Consider the following 16,554-nt stretch of genomic DNA (forward strand, 5'->3'; position numbering starts at 1 on the left):
CATCTTTGCTCTCCTTCTAATTCGGAGGAGTTCTCTACTTTGTCTTGATTCTCCACTGTCTCTTTCTCCGAATACTCGTACTGGTCCAAGTCCATTGATTAGATTGAGCTGAGCATTGAACCCTACGTCTTCCGCAATGATGGTGGTGATAGGAAAGGAGAATCTCATTTCGAGGGATTTTTCCCGAAAGTGAAAACTGAGAAGCTGCTGGGTGGCTTGGTTCAATTTTTGGGTCCGGCCTCGATCTCTCGGTTGGGCAATAATATAGCATCTCAATGAGCTTGTCTCACCTCCAGTCAGAATCCATGGATGCACTTGAGTTTAAAGTAAGGGGGATGAGAAAGTTTTGAACATTAGATGCTCACTATCGCTAACATTCTACAATGAAAGAAAACTTGCAGCGTCTTTGAGAAAGAAGTTTAGATGTTCCCCGGTTTCTCTATTGTCATTATAATTCTGCCAATAGTTAGAATTTCCGATCAGATGAAACAACAGCAAATCCTCAAAATCAAAATTCAACTTCTCTTCTTCCAGCATCTGATTGAGAACAAAATCAAAATTTTTCTCACCAATTCAGAAACACAAGACCTTTCCCGAACTTCGAAAACCAAAGTGAAAAATCATCTAAATTCCCCAAGACAAATAAGATATTTCTTGCCAATTCAGTACCAAAACTCAACTCGAGACGCCCCCACCCCTAACTTCACGCAAGAAGAACAAAAAGAAATCCAATTCACAGTGACAGATCACCATCTAGGGATCCATTTGATCCCTAGACGTGACGAGCTGCAAATCCAGGAATGAAGATGGCAGCAATTGAGGGAGGCATGTGTTCAGTGCACGATCATACACAATCGTTGATCGTGCCACATAATACGACCGGCATCGACTGGATCTCCATTTATTTATTGGTTAAATATGTTTAGGAATTTTTCTGCTAATTTCCTTATTCAACTTGATTGGGAGCGTAACAATTTCTGAGTCTTCACTGTTTCGTTGATGCTCAACTTGATATCCATGTAGTTGTTCTTGGGACATATTTAACATCCGTTTATAGTTATATCCTAAAAATGTACAACGTTTCATCAATTAGATTTGACACAATATTTATAATTATATATGAATTATGTGTGTGTGTGTGTGTGTAATTTCACAATATATATTTTTAGTTGTTACATAAACTTAATTCACGAGATTAATTTATCGGATAAACTTGCTCCACAAATACCACTATGCTTTAAGAAAATTTCCCCTCTATCACTCGAAGAAAAGCCTAATACACATCCTATCCGACACTGCCACATTATATTCTAGAAAAGTCCCATGTATCTTCTAGTCTAGTGTACCTAAGGCATACAATTTTGTCGCATCGCCGCATGACTGAATCAATCGGGAAAGTGCTATACAAATAGTTGACAAGCATTGCTCGAAATTTTAAATGTTGAGGGTCAATTCGAGTTCGCAATCCTTTTGAGTATGCATGCTTGCTTTGTTTATTGAAAACATGATAAACGAGAGCTTATGAAGGTTATCCAATACTTGAATTCATTGAACTTTGGTCGATTACATCTTTGTCATGTTGTGTTTGTAACAAGCTCGACGAGAGCGAGAAGCGATCCGCGAGTTCCTGCTCTTCCAAGACAAGGCTGCGACCAATGTAGCACTCGATCTCAACCGCTACCGCACCAATCCAAAATGCAAGAAAGGTTGTTTTCCGGACCCTCCGAAACCAACTCAATGCCCCCACTCGGGTCACAAGTTCCCGTGATGGAGCCCAGCAACTCCATCATCTTTTTATGGACAATGATAAAGTGTCCGCTGAAGACGCGCTCCACCGGTGTGGGACTTTGGACAAGCATATATCAAGGCGAAAAAGCGAGTCCTCTTCTCCTCACCCATGTCCAATTTGTTGCCCTCTGTACCCCACCACTCCTTGTTTGTTTACATCAGAAGAAGGAATCCCCCCACACGCATGCGAATAAATAAGTGGAAGACAGCGCGAAAATTACCAGCTTTACATGAAATTCTGTATTCTTCCGGTATCTGCAAGTCCAGTACGTGCAACAAAAACTTCTACCCTTTCACTGGATCGTTAGGTTTTCAAGAAACATAAGTTGCTTGCACGATGTTATAATGGATAAAGAAACATATCATGGGGCAAACAATTGCAGGAGTGAATTCCTAGTCCCGGAGAAACGCAACTGTGGCGACACGTGAGCCGATCGACCCACCAAACATGAAAGTCGGATAAGAGCGAACATGGCTGATGTATCTAAAGGGATGATCTCTGCATGTGTCGTTGTCCTTTGCCTCTAGTTCCATCAGTTGACTACCTCCCCTTTGATTATAGTTCTCCACTTCTCGCACCAGTTCATCTTTGGTACTGTTACATGAGGTGATAACCTATCATCACCAGGAATTGGGACAAAAAGGTAAGTTCACTTTCATTAGTACGTATTTATATGCACAAAATTAACAACAGAATTAGCTACATGGCAAAGAAAACCATAAGTAATGATCGCCATAAACAGAAACCATGGTTTCCTAAGTGGAACTGTTAACTTGAAGATCCTTGTTTATGAAGGATGTAAATAACAAAACCTTTTAGTTGAAAAATATTCAATGAAACTAAAAGTACAGCACTATTATATATGGAACAGATTCAGGACATTACCAACAACCCACCAGGAGCCACCAATCTTGAAACAGAATCCCAGTACATAATCCTGAAAACAAAGCATGTATTCAGATCTTAATAGAATCGACATACAAGTATATGTCAACTCCACATGAAGCACAGATGGAAGTCATACTATTTTGCTGCTTTACCTTTTAATGTTGCCATCAGGATGCAATCCAATGGCATCTAGCGTGCCTTTATCCATGACAAGCTGAAACTGCCGGTCCAGCTTTGTTTCGAGAATATCATCAACCTAACATACCAAAGGAGCGGAAAGTGATCATCAAAATGAGACGCTGCTGATTAAATGCCTCTGAAATGCTCCATTTCCATCCTATTTGAGAGACTACCATTAAAAATTTTGCAACTTGCACAATGTGCTTCGTTGCGTAAATAAAGTCAGACTGAGCCATATATTGCCGAGCCCATTTCAAGTACAACCGGATGACATAAAAAAAAAAAAAGAACTCAAGATAAGACAAAAAAGAGATAATAAATTACAAGCAAATTGCAGAGGAAGATGAAGCTATATATTAATGGTTTCCGGTGAAAGAGCTTGGCATAGTCATGGAAGCCCCAACACATGCCAGGGCCCTCATGCAAAATAACCAAGGTCACTCCAAGAATAGAGGATCAAACCATTCAAAAGAATCTTCAGGCTAATAACTGCCTTTCGGGTTAATATTTTGCTGCCCCATGAAAAGAGATGAAAGGAAAAAAAAGAATCACAATGGGGAGTCAATCCATGTGATGTAGTATTACTCAACTGTTTCCTTGCATTGCTAGTAGTACCGGCTTTAGTTCATATTTATCAGTTAAAGGCAACATTGCAATCACCAACCATACATTTGAAAATCAATTATTGCACCAAAAGTACTGAATAAATGGAATAGAGATTTTTAAAAGGGGATCCAAAAATATAAACCTCAATATGAACACATTAACCCCGCAAGTAGTCAATGTCGACAAGAAGCAAGATACCATCCATTTTACTTGGGCAAGGGAAGGATAACACACACACACACACACACACACACACACACACAGAGTAGGGACTCAATTTGCATGCCCAAAGAGTTTTGTGACTGTCATACCAAAAATTTTATATTGGGAAATCCATCCCGATCAGCCAGGCTCCGAGCAAGGTCAATTGCCCCTTCAATGTAATCAACTCCAGTCAAGTCAGAAAACCTGAAATGGAGGAAGAGAGCTTAAGTCTTGGTCAAGGAACAAGTGTTGATAATCCACGCAAACTCCCGGTCCTAAATGCATACCCCAGTTTAGCAAGCTCCTGAAGAAGCAAACCGTTGCCTGTTCCTATGTCAAGTACACTCCAGCCACATAAATGTTTATCACCATCTTCAGCGGATTCATATTTGACATCATCAGCATCAGTTGGCAAGTGACCTTGGGCAATTTGAAGGCAGAGGTTTCTGGTCCAAGTAACTACTACATCCATAACATCGGCACCAAACCTTCAATTGTACCCAGCTAGTAAGACAAATTACTTCGGAAAAAAAGGAGGATTTGATGTCATAAAAATCTTCAATTACCTACCTCATCATTTGTTCACTACTTTTTAACATTATAAAGGAACTGGCGAAGCATTTGCAATTTTAAGACTGGTTGTTATATATTTTGCATTGACTTAGAACCTAAAATTTTTAGGAAAACAACGAAGAACAGCCAAAGTACAACACCGTGTAGTTCCAGGCAATGCTCACCGTTGCAACAAACTACAATACAAGGAGAGAAAGATCATGAGCCCAATTACATTTTGCCTCTGATGTACTAAGAAATAAGCCATCATCAAACTAGCATTCTGTCTTCAAAGTTATGAGTGAAGCACCAACATAAAATCAATCCCCCCGAGAGATAAGGTTTTGGGGTTAATCAATTTTCTCCATCCAAGTTTACCATATAAGGTTAAGTATGTGTCAGTACAAACAAGTAAGCATGAACGACAATTCACTCAACGCATGTATGAAAAGGAAAGAGAATGTGTTCTTCACTTGTAAGTATGAGAATGCTCACCAAACTTCACCCACATGGCCATGCTCACGGAAGTTGGTCAACTCATCTGCATATGCGGCATCCCAATAGCTCTGAAGACCAAGCATTGAGCTTACCCCATCAGCATCGGGTTCTTCCTTGTCCGAACTGTTAACACACATCCACGATAGTTAGCCTTCCACATTCGAAGATTTTCATATTTCTTTGTTGTTCAATGGAGTATAAACTAGTAGAAACAGAAAAGAGGAAAAAAATAATTCACAGTAAAGCTACCAATTAGCTTATTTCAATAAAATAGTACCAAGAAAAAGCAGGAAAACGTTTAGTCACAGTAGAGCCGTCAATTAGCTCGTTTTGCAATTTTTCAAGAAGCAGTCAAACAACCCTCTCTTCTTGAAGATTCACTATTGGGAACCCTAACACCAGTCATTTACTTCCAGTTTATACCTGCAGAGCTTGTTCAAACAAGATATTGATTGTACCAAGAAAAGAATTAACCAGAGAAGGTATGGCCCTCAAGCTAGTAATTTCCATGCAAAAATTTCAAGATAAGTCAGTTTACACATACGCGCCACAAATTTCGTAGCTTGCAATTTCTAAGTAGCTGGTGGTCCAGAAGTTTGCCCTCCCTCGCATGCCCACACAATTTTTCATTTTTTCATATTCACCTCGGAGGAAGCATCTCAGAGGTTTTTCTTTCGGATGAATATCTCAGTTTAGTCTCACCCAATTCAAAGAGGAAACTCGCATACATGAGAAATGCATAAATTTCGCAAACTCAAGCATTATACAAACATAGCGCAGAACTCATAAAACTATCTATCCCAAATTGACAACGGATGGGTTAAAGAGTAAATGGATGTTTGCAGAGTGCGTCAAAAGAAATTATAAACCCATCTCCAACAGCACAAAAAACCCTGAAAACGTCAATTTCGGCGCAACACATTCCGATTCACTAGCTAAACAGTAATTTAACATGTAAAGAACCACTTCGATCATCAACACGTACAGCAGCCCAACATCTCCATAGAACATCTACAACCCCAAAACACCAAAAGGAAGCAAATGAAAAAAAAAAACAGGAATGAACGGAGCGCGAAAAGGGGAAGAGAAGGGTGAGACCTGTAATCGGACGCGGCGGTGCGGTAGTTGCCGGAGGTGAGGAGGGCCTCGGTGGCATCGGCGTGGCGCTGGTCGTCGTCGAGGGTGCTGCCGTACTCGCTCTTGATCGACCAGGAGTCCGCCGCCACCGAGCGGTCGTCGTCCGACACGAGATCGACCGACGGCGGGCCGGGCCGGGCCGGCTGGGACATCTCGGAGTCCTCCGGTGGCAATCTCATGCCGGCCATTTGATGCGCTCTCTCTCTCTCTCTCTCTCTTCCTCCCTCTCTCCCTCTCCGACTGTTGTATTACCGAGCAAAGGCTCAGCTCATGGGGTTTTGGACATTTTTGAACTCCGAGTACGAGATTTGGATCCCTCGTTCTCAGAGGTCCGGTCTGATCCACCGATGCTGATGCAGCGGACCGGCGCGGCTCGGTCTATTCCGGCCGAAGTGGGAAAAAGTCTTGGACCCACGCATCTCGAGAGCCCAATTGGATTGAGCTAGGGCGGAAAAGTCCACTTTGATAATCGGGTCAAATCTCGAGCTTGTAAAGCATTTTCTCACGTCAATTGCTGATCTGATCTACCAAAGTGAAAAAGGGCACTCTCAAATTGATTCGAGTTCTGGCAAACCAGAATCAACAAAATCTGATTCGATGATTCATATTTCATAATCGGGCAATGATTAGCACGTTAAATAATTTATGTGGTTGAGATCACTCACAGGTCGAGCACAATTGACGCAGTTATTCGAGGGGCGCTCCACCATTTAGCTAACAACTGGTCTTGTAGGCCTTTGGCTATGTCAAAAGCAAGAGAAGCGCCATCTCTCCTTGTCCCTTTTTAGCCGCTATGTCACCACACCGAAGGAGCATGGGACGTCAAAAAGTGGATCCTACCAACTTGTCATGGCATAGACGCAAACTATGTAGGTTCGTGCAATTGTACATATGGAGGAAAAAAATTTAGGCATTAGGCCTGTCCACACTTGTTAAAGAAAATCTCATTTATAGCCAAGAAGTTAACTTAAAGGTCTATATTACTTGTCATGGAACTCGATCTAGAAATAATATACAATCACATGAAACGTCAGAGATAGACAAGATGCGCTTATAAGATTCATAGCCCACACGAGAAAATTTTATTTCTATCTAATCTATTTTTTTTCGGCTCGACTATATTACTTTCCATTTTCGATTAATATTATTTGCTCGGAGATGCGTATACACATGTACAAGTACAATTAAAGATATAACCAATGTTTCCCCAATAAAAAGAAGTAATAATGTGGATGAGATGAAACCCATTATATTTTTTGTCTTGGCGAGCGAAGAATGGTGAGTCATTTTCTAGCAATGCTAAGCCCTGAAAGGGCCATGATAAATTTTAGGGTTAATTTCACGAAAATTTTCAAATTTATACACCTATAAAAAATTTACCTCATACTAATTATATGACCTAAAAAATCTCAAATTGATATATACGTAACAATTTTACCCATAACTAATTATTTGACCAAATCTCAAACTATACACATGTGATAAATTTATTCTCCATTTGTTACCAATAAATTGGAATAATACCACGAAAGATCTCAAACTAATATACATGTGCCAAATGGAGATAAAAATCCTAAGGCGATATACTTGTCAATCACCGGGTGTCATTTAGCTTAGTAATTTGAAGGAAAAATTTAACGGAAACTAATAGATGGTAAATTTGTCACAGATTTTTCATTTTAGGATTTGGGTAAATTTAGGGTTAACACCACGAAAAATCCCAAACCGATACAACCGTGATAAATTTATCCTAAACTATTTTTTGACCATACGAACCCTAAATTGGTACACATATGACAAATTCACCCAAAACTATTTTTTTTCCATAAAAAAATCCAAATTGATACACATTTGATAAATTTACTCCAAGCTGGTACGTTTATAATGAATTTACCATTCGTTAGTTTTCTGTTAAATTTGACCATCAAATTCTTGAGTTAGATGACACGTGACAGTTGACATGTGCACTAATTTGGAGTTTTTACCTACTATTTGCCACATCTATATCGGTTTAGAATTTTTCATAGTATTAACTCGATTTAACGGAAACTAATAGATGGTAAATTTGTCACATGTGTATAAATTTGAGGTTTTTGATGATAAAAAAAATTTAGTTTGTGATTTTTGGTGGTCGAAAAAAATAGTTGGAGGTAAATTTATCACATATGTACCAGTTTTGTGTTTATTGTGTGGTCAAAAAAATAGTTCGAGGTAAATTTATCATCGATATACAATTTTGGATTTTTTTGTGATATTAACCTGTAAATTTATACTAGATTTTCGTGTTATTAACCCTAAACTTTATCCATTACTTGATCATGGACCAATCTTCTCCCTTTCTCTATAAATGCCCCGTTTTATATCATCCATATTCGTTATTAACAATTCACATCACCATCGAACTCAAAAGGGGTATCTTATGAATAAAATTGGTGGGTTCGCCACGTGTTTATCTAGGAAGTCAAAGGAACATGGCTAAAAGTTGTATCCATGGACTCGCATGAAATCGAGATTCCCGTCCCCAGATAGTGTTAAATCTCTATGAATCGCTTTAAGCGACGAGCCAAGGCCGTCCCTAGAAGTCCGCCAGCCCCTTCTAAGAGTGAAAGGGCTCCAGGGATAAAAACAGTACACTCCGGAATCAAGCGACTTTGCGCTTGAGGAGGATGAACGATTCGCCGGGCGGCTTGCACCCGGGGTCCAATAGCATGGAGGACTCTTCGTTCTTCTTCTCGAACCGGTCGAATAACCCGTGCACTATCTCAGCCCCGAAATGGTCCTTGACAAGCCCCTCCAGGAGCGCCCTGAAGTATGAGGTGACCATAGACAGCGGCACCCTGGTGGTCCCTCCGTCGATCTTGGACAGATCGAGCAGCTCGATCCTCTTGATGCTGAACGAACCGTTTCTCTTAATGCCTGTTTCCAGCTCTTGCTGGCTAGCATAGTATCTGGGGAGGTTGAAAGAGTCCACATCATTTTCGCTTAAGCAACCCCTATAGCCAAGACAACAACAAGATTGATCATTGAACACTTTCGAAAGGAACTTGTGATGGCCTCGATGTACTCAACTTTCTGACCAATGTCAATGGAGGGCGCAAACTTGGAAGCGGATTTTGTACCTTGGTGGCCATGTCGACGAGGCAGGAACCTAGGACTCCGCCCATTGCTATGAGTGTGCATTGCTGAGCAGTTGTCCCGTCAAGAGGCACGGAACGACAAGGGCTGTAAGCCCTCCGCACGGGAGCTCTTGCTCTCTGGCTCCGAGGAAACGCTCCACATCTCTAGCGAATTGAGCAGCGTACGCTTCGTGGACCTCTCGAGGGCCGTATGATAGTCGATCCTTCCCTTGTTCCATGCAGACGAGTCCCTGTCCACCACTTCTTTCGGCACTTCCGAGAGCCAGGGCAGGGCTTAGGAGAAGTGGATGACGTGGATCGAAGCCTTGGGAAATAGGCAGCCGTGAAACGCTCCGGGGACACTGGCTGTGAAGTAGCGTTGGTCGCAAGGGAGCGATCTGAAGAGGGTGTTGAAGTCGTTGGATGTGAAGTCATTGAAGAATACTTTGAACTCGATGGCCTCAGCTCCGAGGCCATAGGAGCTGAACTTGAGTTCAAGGGATTCGATGATGTTCTGCACCGCAATGGAAGTGTTGGGCCCGATGGAGCACCCTAACTCACAGAATGTGGTCAAGGCCGCCAAAGGAGAAATGAACCGGTTGGCGTCGAGCTTCTCGGTGATGGACTCTTTGATCAAGGCCTTGGCGGTTTCTACTCCCCATTTCGGCAAAATTTTTCTACTCTTGATCAGAATCCTGGCCCCGTAAAAACTAATCGAAAAGCAGTAGTTCGTAATAGGGTATCGCGAACTCTGATGATTGAAAATAAAGAAGACACATAAGATGATCATTAGCCTGATAAAGGGCATCATCCAAAAAAAAAAACAAAGCAGGAAAACATTGCCATAAGAGAGAAGAAACACATGATAAAGCCGCAGGTGAAATATGTTCGCCAGAATGCACTGCCTGAAAGGTGGAGTTGCGGGTGTCACTGTACAAGCCATCTCCTCCATTCGCCGGAAGCGATCGAGTTGGTACACCGGCCATCTCTCTCTGTCTCTCTCTCTCTCCCTCACAAGGGCACTTTGCTCTGGACCTGCTATATTACCTCTGTCGTGATCTTTAAGCCAAACAGCCTTTTAGCTTCCGAAGTAACCGAGGTCGATTGCTCAAGTTGGATGAGAAATGAAAAATAAACAAATCATGAAAGATTACATGTTAATTGATTTAGTAAAACGAGCAGAAGCAGTTAATTCCTGGGCCGGCCAACAATACTTCAGTACAACTCACACTTTCTTGGCTGGTAGTAACATTATGTCCGGACACTTTCTTGGCTGGTAGTAACATTGTGTTCACCTTCTCCTTGTAATTATTGAACTATTTAAGCATTCCTGTCTTTTAGTTTCCTCAGTAAACTGCAAAGCAAATTACTTCAAAATAATAATAAATGCAAGCATCACAATTCCAACTCCTAATTACACTGACCAAAAGAAATCTTAATTGGATGTATGCTCCTTTTCCACAATTAGATTGGGATTTTCCCACCAAATCTGGTCGGAGACTCGATCCTCACCAGGATCCAAACTCGAGTTATGGACAGTAATGGACTATGAATATGGTCTTTAAAGCTCACAAGAGTCTTACAAATAGTACCATCACTCATTCTCTTGTCTTAGGAGCTCAAAGATGCCCACTAAAGCTGAAAAATGGACTAATAAATCGGAAAGTTAGCATCGACTGAAAACAGACGAGAACTGGGGAATCGGCCGTTAAGCCCTAGACTTCTTTCATAGGTTTAACCGCTGGTTTCTGCTTTGTCATTTAAGTAACAGCTATCATTCAGCAGAATACAAGTACTAGGCCAAATTTGTTCACTGATGATGCTCAGAAGTTAGATTCATACAAACCAGGTAAGGCTAGGCAGTCGTGACACTGTTGATCCCACATGAACCACAGGATAGCAAAAGACCAAGAAGAAATTTTATATGCAGTTTCTCTCTTCCTTTCATGTTTATAGTTAATTTCTATGTTCTTGCTGGACACACGTAAACAAGGGAATGATCTCATGCTTTACAGGGAAGCTGTAAAGTTCTGTTGAGATCAAGATGATGGGTCAGTTGCGGCTCAAAGAATCTACCGATTACTGTGACGTGCAACATACTGGAAATTTTCTGAGCTTTGCTTCGAGGGGTGATAGAGTAGGCTTGAACCAGATGCTTAGGAAAGGCATATCTCCTAACGTCCAAGACTATGATAAGAGGACTGCTTTACATCTTGCAGCGAGCGAGGGCCATGCTCCTATCGTTGAGCTGCTTCTTCTTTACAAGGCTGATGTTAACCTTCAAGATCGATGGCACCGCACTGTAAGCTTCCATTTAGTGCATCATCTCTTGTTCATAACTGATTTTGTTTGTTGTTTTCGTTTTCTGAAGATATGGGGCTTGAAGTTAAAAACCATCATGTGTCTGTTTCGTGTTCTTTATCAGACTAAAACTCTATGATTTTCTTACCTGAAGCCCTTGACCGATGCGAGAACCTATGGACACCGAGACATTTGCAGGATCCTGGAAGTGAATGGTGGCATAGATTTCAAAAACGATCAACCAATGGTAACCAACTTAATCTCAACAGCAAAATTAGTTCAAAAACACTTCCAATGGGGACTTTATTACTTTGTTGAGCCAAGTCCTCTGAGCAATGGGCCCGAGCACGGGTGACATCTCCTAGAGAGCACCCTATTAGCTTTTATTAGAGAAAATGGATGCAATGAATGCATCTAACCCTGTAATTTCCATTTTGCAGACGGTTCGACATGAACCTGATTTGAATGAAGTGAATATCGACATTGCAGAACTTAGTCTGACGGATTCTTCTACTGTTGAACAGGTAGGAGCCTCTATGAACAGACCTAAGAGGTATCTAAAGGGGCCATTTCAGTACTTCATTAAGCGTATAAATCACGTCTGAGATTAGCTAAATCACATTAACTATATTACGTCGCAAAACTACCGACACGGTGTCAGTAAATGACTGCAAATAACTGTTTCAGGTACTAACTAGTCATTAGCATTTTTCCTGCTGCAGGGTGTATTTGGCGAGTCTGAAAAGGTCAAGTGGCGTGGAACATGGGTCGCCAAAACCATAATCAAGAGCCAAATCTGCCATCCTGTCAAAATGTGCGTAAAAGCTTCAGGTTTTCTCATCTTCCTCGAACAGTTTTGTGAATCGACTTCTCTCCACAAGACGAAAGTATGCAAGGGGACTGAATTTTCCTATTTCAATCATGATACAGGAAATTATCAGCGAAGGACAACACTCTCTTACGAGAACTCAGGCACCCCAACATATTGCAGTTTCTCGGTTCGATTGTGCAAGGAGAGGAAATGATTCTGATCACTGAATATTTACCGAAGGTATCGGCAAACTTTATCACACTACTTCTCAAATGACCCTCCCTCTGGGGTAAACTAATTTGCTTTTCTTGTGCATGAATCTTCATTTACTACTTATGATTGTGATATTTTGTCTCATTGTCTGTTAGAATTCTGTTTTTTCCAATGTCTAGGAGTCTCAATGAACAAAATATCATGCAGACAGCTATAACAACTGAAGAATCTTTAAGATCAAATCATAAGACTCTCCTTTCAGTTAAGGTTTGCCTTGTACAGTGAAGACACTTTTGGGCGGACCAAGGCTTGAGCTCTTAGGAAGCTACTTCACTCGTCAATCTTTTTATCAACTGTGTGTTCCACTCACCTTGCTGTTCCAAATGTGTTTCAGGGGAATCTCGAGGACATAGTGAACGGGAAAGTGAGATTAGAACTGCCCACTGCTTTGCAATATGCACTCGACATAGCTAGGTGAATTAAGCTGTTCTCTCTCTTAAACCTTTTTTCTCACTGGAAAATGAAATTCGTTTTTTGATGGTATTTCAGCTGCGCAAACCTTTCGATACAATAGATATCTCAGGATTCCTACTCTTATTTATCCTTCTGTGTGGCTAGATTATTCAAATTCATGATGCTTAGTGAAAGCAAATGATCTGAAACACAAAGCTTAAAAATGTAGTTCATGTGCTTAAGAATCCAAGACTTACCTGATTGAGGACTCGGTTGAAGCAGCTTAAGCATATATAGCTAGTAATTATGCTGATAAAACTGCAAGTCAAGGTTGCAGCATATTCAACGACTTAAGTAGGATCATTCAAAAGGTACATTGAACCACCATAAAGCATTTATCAATTTCCGAAATAATTTGCAGGGGAATGAATTATCTCCACCAGCATAAACCCCTTCCTATAGTGCACAATCATCTCCACCCCAGGTAAGTATGTTTCCGGGCCTTTGCACTATATTTGCAGAAGTGATGTCAGGTATTGAAACTTAGGAAACAGTTAAGATCAAATCAATTCCTAGAATTTTTCTTTTTTTTTTGTCTGGTACAACACTTATTCAGTGATGATGGAGAACTTCTTCAAGAATGACTAGACAGAGCACCAGCTAAAGTAAAGTCTTAGCAGAAGTAATGCAATCTGTAGCATCACTGAATTGCCCTGGCTTTGTATCTCACCAATTTTTAGAACAAACAATCGTTTTGAAGTCATGTCCTGGCCGTGTGTCGGTGTATCTCACCAGTGCTTCCTCCTTTGTGTACAGAAACCTACTACAGGATGAAGGAGGACACTTAAAGATCGGTGAATATTGGGTGCCAATGTTATATGAGCAAATACACCCTAATCAAGAAGCCAGTATGTGACCAAATAATTTTTGTAGTTCAAATCCATACCGACTTTAACACTCATCTTGTCAAGTCTTCTGCTTCACAGGTCCAAAAAAGGACGGTTCTGGTCACAAAAGAAACCCTTCAGGCGACACCAACGAAGATATCCTTTCATTTGGGACTATGATTTATCAGGTCGGCAAACTGGATATGAAAAGCGAAAATAGCTTGCTTCATGGGCAGCAAAAGTAGCTTTTCTTCCACAAATCCTGTTATCAACTGCTTTTATTCATCCATGACTGAAAAACGTCATTTTTGTTGTGTTTTCGATAGATCTTGCCAGTTGCCATTACTATCCTTTTTGCTCTTCTTTTTCCTGCTAAGTCTGTCGCATTGTTTATGCTTACAAGATTTTCCCTCTTGTCTGGGTTCGTACGATCGAATAGCAGATGTTCGAAGGAAAGCAACCGCTAAATAGTGAGAACTCTGATGCCACGTATGTGGAGTCTGCTGATTTCAAAGCGAAGTTCCAGATGAGCAAGTGTCCAAAAAGAGTTCAACAGTAAGTGAAGCCAGTCATGCATATCGAGTTCTATATTGTCCAAATACTTTGTTTTGCTTTATGAGTTGCATACCGAGAAAAATGATCTTTAGTTAAGCGCTTACATCTCTTGCTTCCGCGGATAGACAATGATTTTAGACGATTAGCGCGTTGATAACGTGTAAGATATCCGAAATGGAATATCTTTGATGGTTCATTGTATCTTTCAAGATATATAGCATGATTAGGTCCGGCAAAGGCAGGTACACATTGACTGCAATGCAAACAGACTGGTTCACGGAAAGTATAGCAATTTTCACATTAGGATAATCCAGACGCTCATGCATATTAAGGTGTTCTGCAACCTGTATATGGCCTGCAAGCTGAGACTCTCATGATACTCATTTTCTTTCGTTTTTGATTGCAGATTAATCGAGCACTGCATAAGTAAGGATCCAAATCGGATGCCGACCTTCACGGCTGTGATCCAAACACTTGAAGAAGTTTCCTCGAGCCTCACGAGGCCCGCATGCGTCTGCTAAATTTGCCGATACACGGCCTAACATGTAGACGGTGGACTCAGCAAGGGAAATCTCGTTTTCTGTCGTTCTAATGTGAAAGCGTGAACAAACGAAACGCCTTGGGTAAAAAATAATTGCAGAAATAAAACTTGAATACAGCAAATTTTGGTGGTGTGCCTACTTCGCAAGGAGAGATCAACAAAATAGTTCTCCTATGATCAGCAAAAATGAAACTACATTCGTTGTCGGCAAGAGTACAAATTTGAAATTCCTAATGGGGCTCGGGTCTCCTTGCAATTCAATTGCGGGTCGGATTTCAAGCTGATCGAGGTTAATTTCGAGCCATAATCTATACTTTCTTTAACTAACAACTTAGCATGATTTACACCCACATGGGTAGCAACAGACAACGATCCAGGCCGACCTCCATCTGAGGATTACCTGACGCAAATGGTTAAGAAAAGAAGATTGAGTTGGTCGAGAAGGCTTGGCAAGTCTTCGCCTAACAAGTTCTTCTTTGCCACATGCTAGACGATCACAAGCATCTATAACGTGGATCGACCATCCCAACTCTTAGCTAAACAAAGGTAAAAAGGAATGGGATGCCAGTTCCTTTTAGCACCACACATGATGTAACAGTTCCGGAATCACAAGGTTGGACTGTCCAATCAACGACATCAGCAGAACCTCCGAACCATATGAAGTTACTGCAGACAATGACTTAACAGTCGCAGACATTCGGTCCAGGAACGAGCACGAACTGAATTCCTGGAGCGCAGGCGCTTTCGAACGAGCGCTGCCAGGTGCATTTGCGGAGCTAGGTTACTGTCGAATCTGTACGCCATGCCCTACTGAAAGGCAACCCTCCCTTTCATGCAACTTTGATGACTTTCGAGGCGCATAGGGAACTTTGGTTACATCCACAATATGGGGAATGTGTGATCCTTCGCCCCGAAGGGCGACATATTAGAATTCATCTCGAGTTTGAGCTGTGATTTAACTTAGGAAAGTTCTGATTGGACGTAACATTTTGAAGCAACACTAAAACCTTTGCTGGAGTTGGATGATTGAGTCGGTAAAAGAACATGGAAATTGATTTCTATGTTGAAATCGGTGTACAAAGAGTTTCCTAGATTAATATACATAGGTCCGCTTTGGTGCCGCTGTTGACGTAATTTGCCAGAGTTGTCTTCTTCGTCGGATATGATTTTACACCCGATTCAGTATATAGATATGTGTGTGTGTATGTTATATGTATGTTCATCATGGATTTATTTTGGTACCATTTTTGACGAAATTAGTTAGAGTCGTCATCTCATTCTCCGTGGGATTTTATGTGTACACCCAATTGGTGCAGCACTTCTCGTCCCAAAGCAAATCGATTGGTGCTTTCGTAGATTTCACTCGGTGATTTGTGTTGTACATCCATTTGAAGACCGTTTGTCTTATCGAAGGCACGAGTGTTTGTTTTTGGAAGCTGCGAAGTAACTCTCCTTGATTATTATATGGAGCAATTATGTTACGCTAAACACGGTGAGTTTGGGTGTAATGTAATTTAAGACTCGTAAGCACTTGAGTGAGTGACGTAACTCTATGGTTCTCTCCGATTAATTAGTGGGTTTCCTTGTGACCGGCTCTTCTTGCGAATTAGAGATGTCAAAACGGGTTGAAAACTCATATTTTAACCCATATTTAATGAGATAGGTCAAATATGAGTTAGTCAAATTTTAATAAATGGGTCGTTAATGTATTTGAGTTATAAACTTAATTATATGTGGGTGGTAAATGGATTTAAAGACAAACCCATATTTTAAACTATTTACAACCCATTCAGTTTGTAAATATTATTAGTTGAGTCATCCCA

At 41.0% G+C, this 16,554-nt stretch overlaps 2 protein-coding genes and 1 pseudogene across 2 annotated transcripts; 1 reads left to right on the forward strand and 2 right to left on the reverse strand.

The window, feature by feature from the left end:
- Nucleotides 1-1,987: 1,987 nt before the first annotated feature.
- LOC115745423 (EEF1A lysine methyltransferase 2) lies at nt 1,988-6,124 on the reverse strand. The gene is made up of 7 exons (XM_030680956.2): nt 5,816-6,124; nt 4,715-4,840; nt 3,955-4,155; nt 3,775-3,871; nt 2,830-2,933; nt 2,675-2,726; nt 1,988-2,403 (listed from the first exon to the last, which is right to left on the reverse strand). The coding sequence occupies exons 1-7, from the start codon at nt 6,040-6,042 to the stop codon at nt 2,182-2,184; spliced, it is 1,029 nt and encodes a 342-aa protein (XP_030536816.1). The 5' UTR covers nt 6,043-6,124; the 3' UTR covers nt 1,988-2,181.
- Nucleotides 6,125-8,495: 2,371 nt separating this feature from the next.
- LOC125316357 lies at nt 8,496-9,956 on the reverse strand (annotated as a pseudogene).
- A 1,061-nt stretch (nt 9,957-11,017) lies between these two features.
- LOC115745385 (integrin-linked protein kinase 1-like) lies at nt 11,018-13,880 on the forward strand. The gene is made up of 9 exons (XM_030680907.1): nt 11,018-11,272; nt 11,426-11,518; nt 11,712-11,795; nt 11,994-12,085; nt 12,202-12,322; nt 12,690-12,769; nt 13,170-13,232; nt 13,565-13,656; nt 13,735-13,880. The coding sequence occupies exons 1-9, from the start codon at nt 11,018-11,020 to the stop codon at nt 13,878-13,880; spliced, it is 1,026 nt and encodes a 341-aa protein (XP_030536767.1).
- The last annotated feature ends 2,674 nt before the right edge of the window (nt 13,881-16,554 follow it).

Source organism: Rhodamnia argentea, chromosome 8, assembly GCF_020921035.1.
Source record: "Rhodamnia argentea isolate NSW1041297 chromosome 8, ASM2092103v1, whole genome shotgun sequence".
Taxonomy (NCBI): domain Eukaryota; kingdom Viridiplantae; phylum Streptophyta; class Magnoliopsida; order Myrtales; family Myrtaceae; genus Rhodamnia; species Rhodamnia argentea.

Bases quoted from the DNA above. Each gene is read 5' to 3' on its own strand.
- LOC115745423 (XM_030680956.2), bottom strand. From the start codon at position 6,042: ATGGCCGGCATGAGATTGCCACCGGAGGACTCCGAGATGTCCCAGCCG. The intron at 4,841-5,815 runs GTCTCACCCTTC...GTGTGTTAACAG, and splicing joins ACCGCCGCGTCCGATTACAG to TTCGGACAAGGAAGAACCCG. The intron at 4,156-4,714 runs GTGAGCATTCTC...GTACAATTGAAG, and splicing joins GGCCATGTGGGTGAAGTTTG to GTTTGGTGCCGATGTTATGG.
- LOC115745385 (XM_030680907.1), top strand. From the start codon at position 11,018: ATGGGTCAGTTGCGGCTCAAAGAATCTACCGATTACTGTGACGTGCAA. The intron at 11,519-11,711 runs GTAACCAACTTA...TCCATTTTGCAG, and splicing joins TCAAAAACGATCAACCAATG to ACGGTTCGACATGAACCTGA. The intron at 13,233-13,564 runs GTAAGTATGTTT...CTTTGTGTACAG, and splicing joins CACAATCATCTCCACCCCAG to AAACCTACTACAGGATGAAG.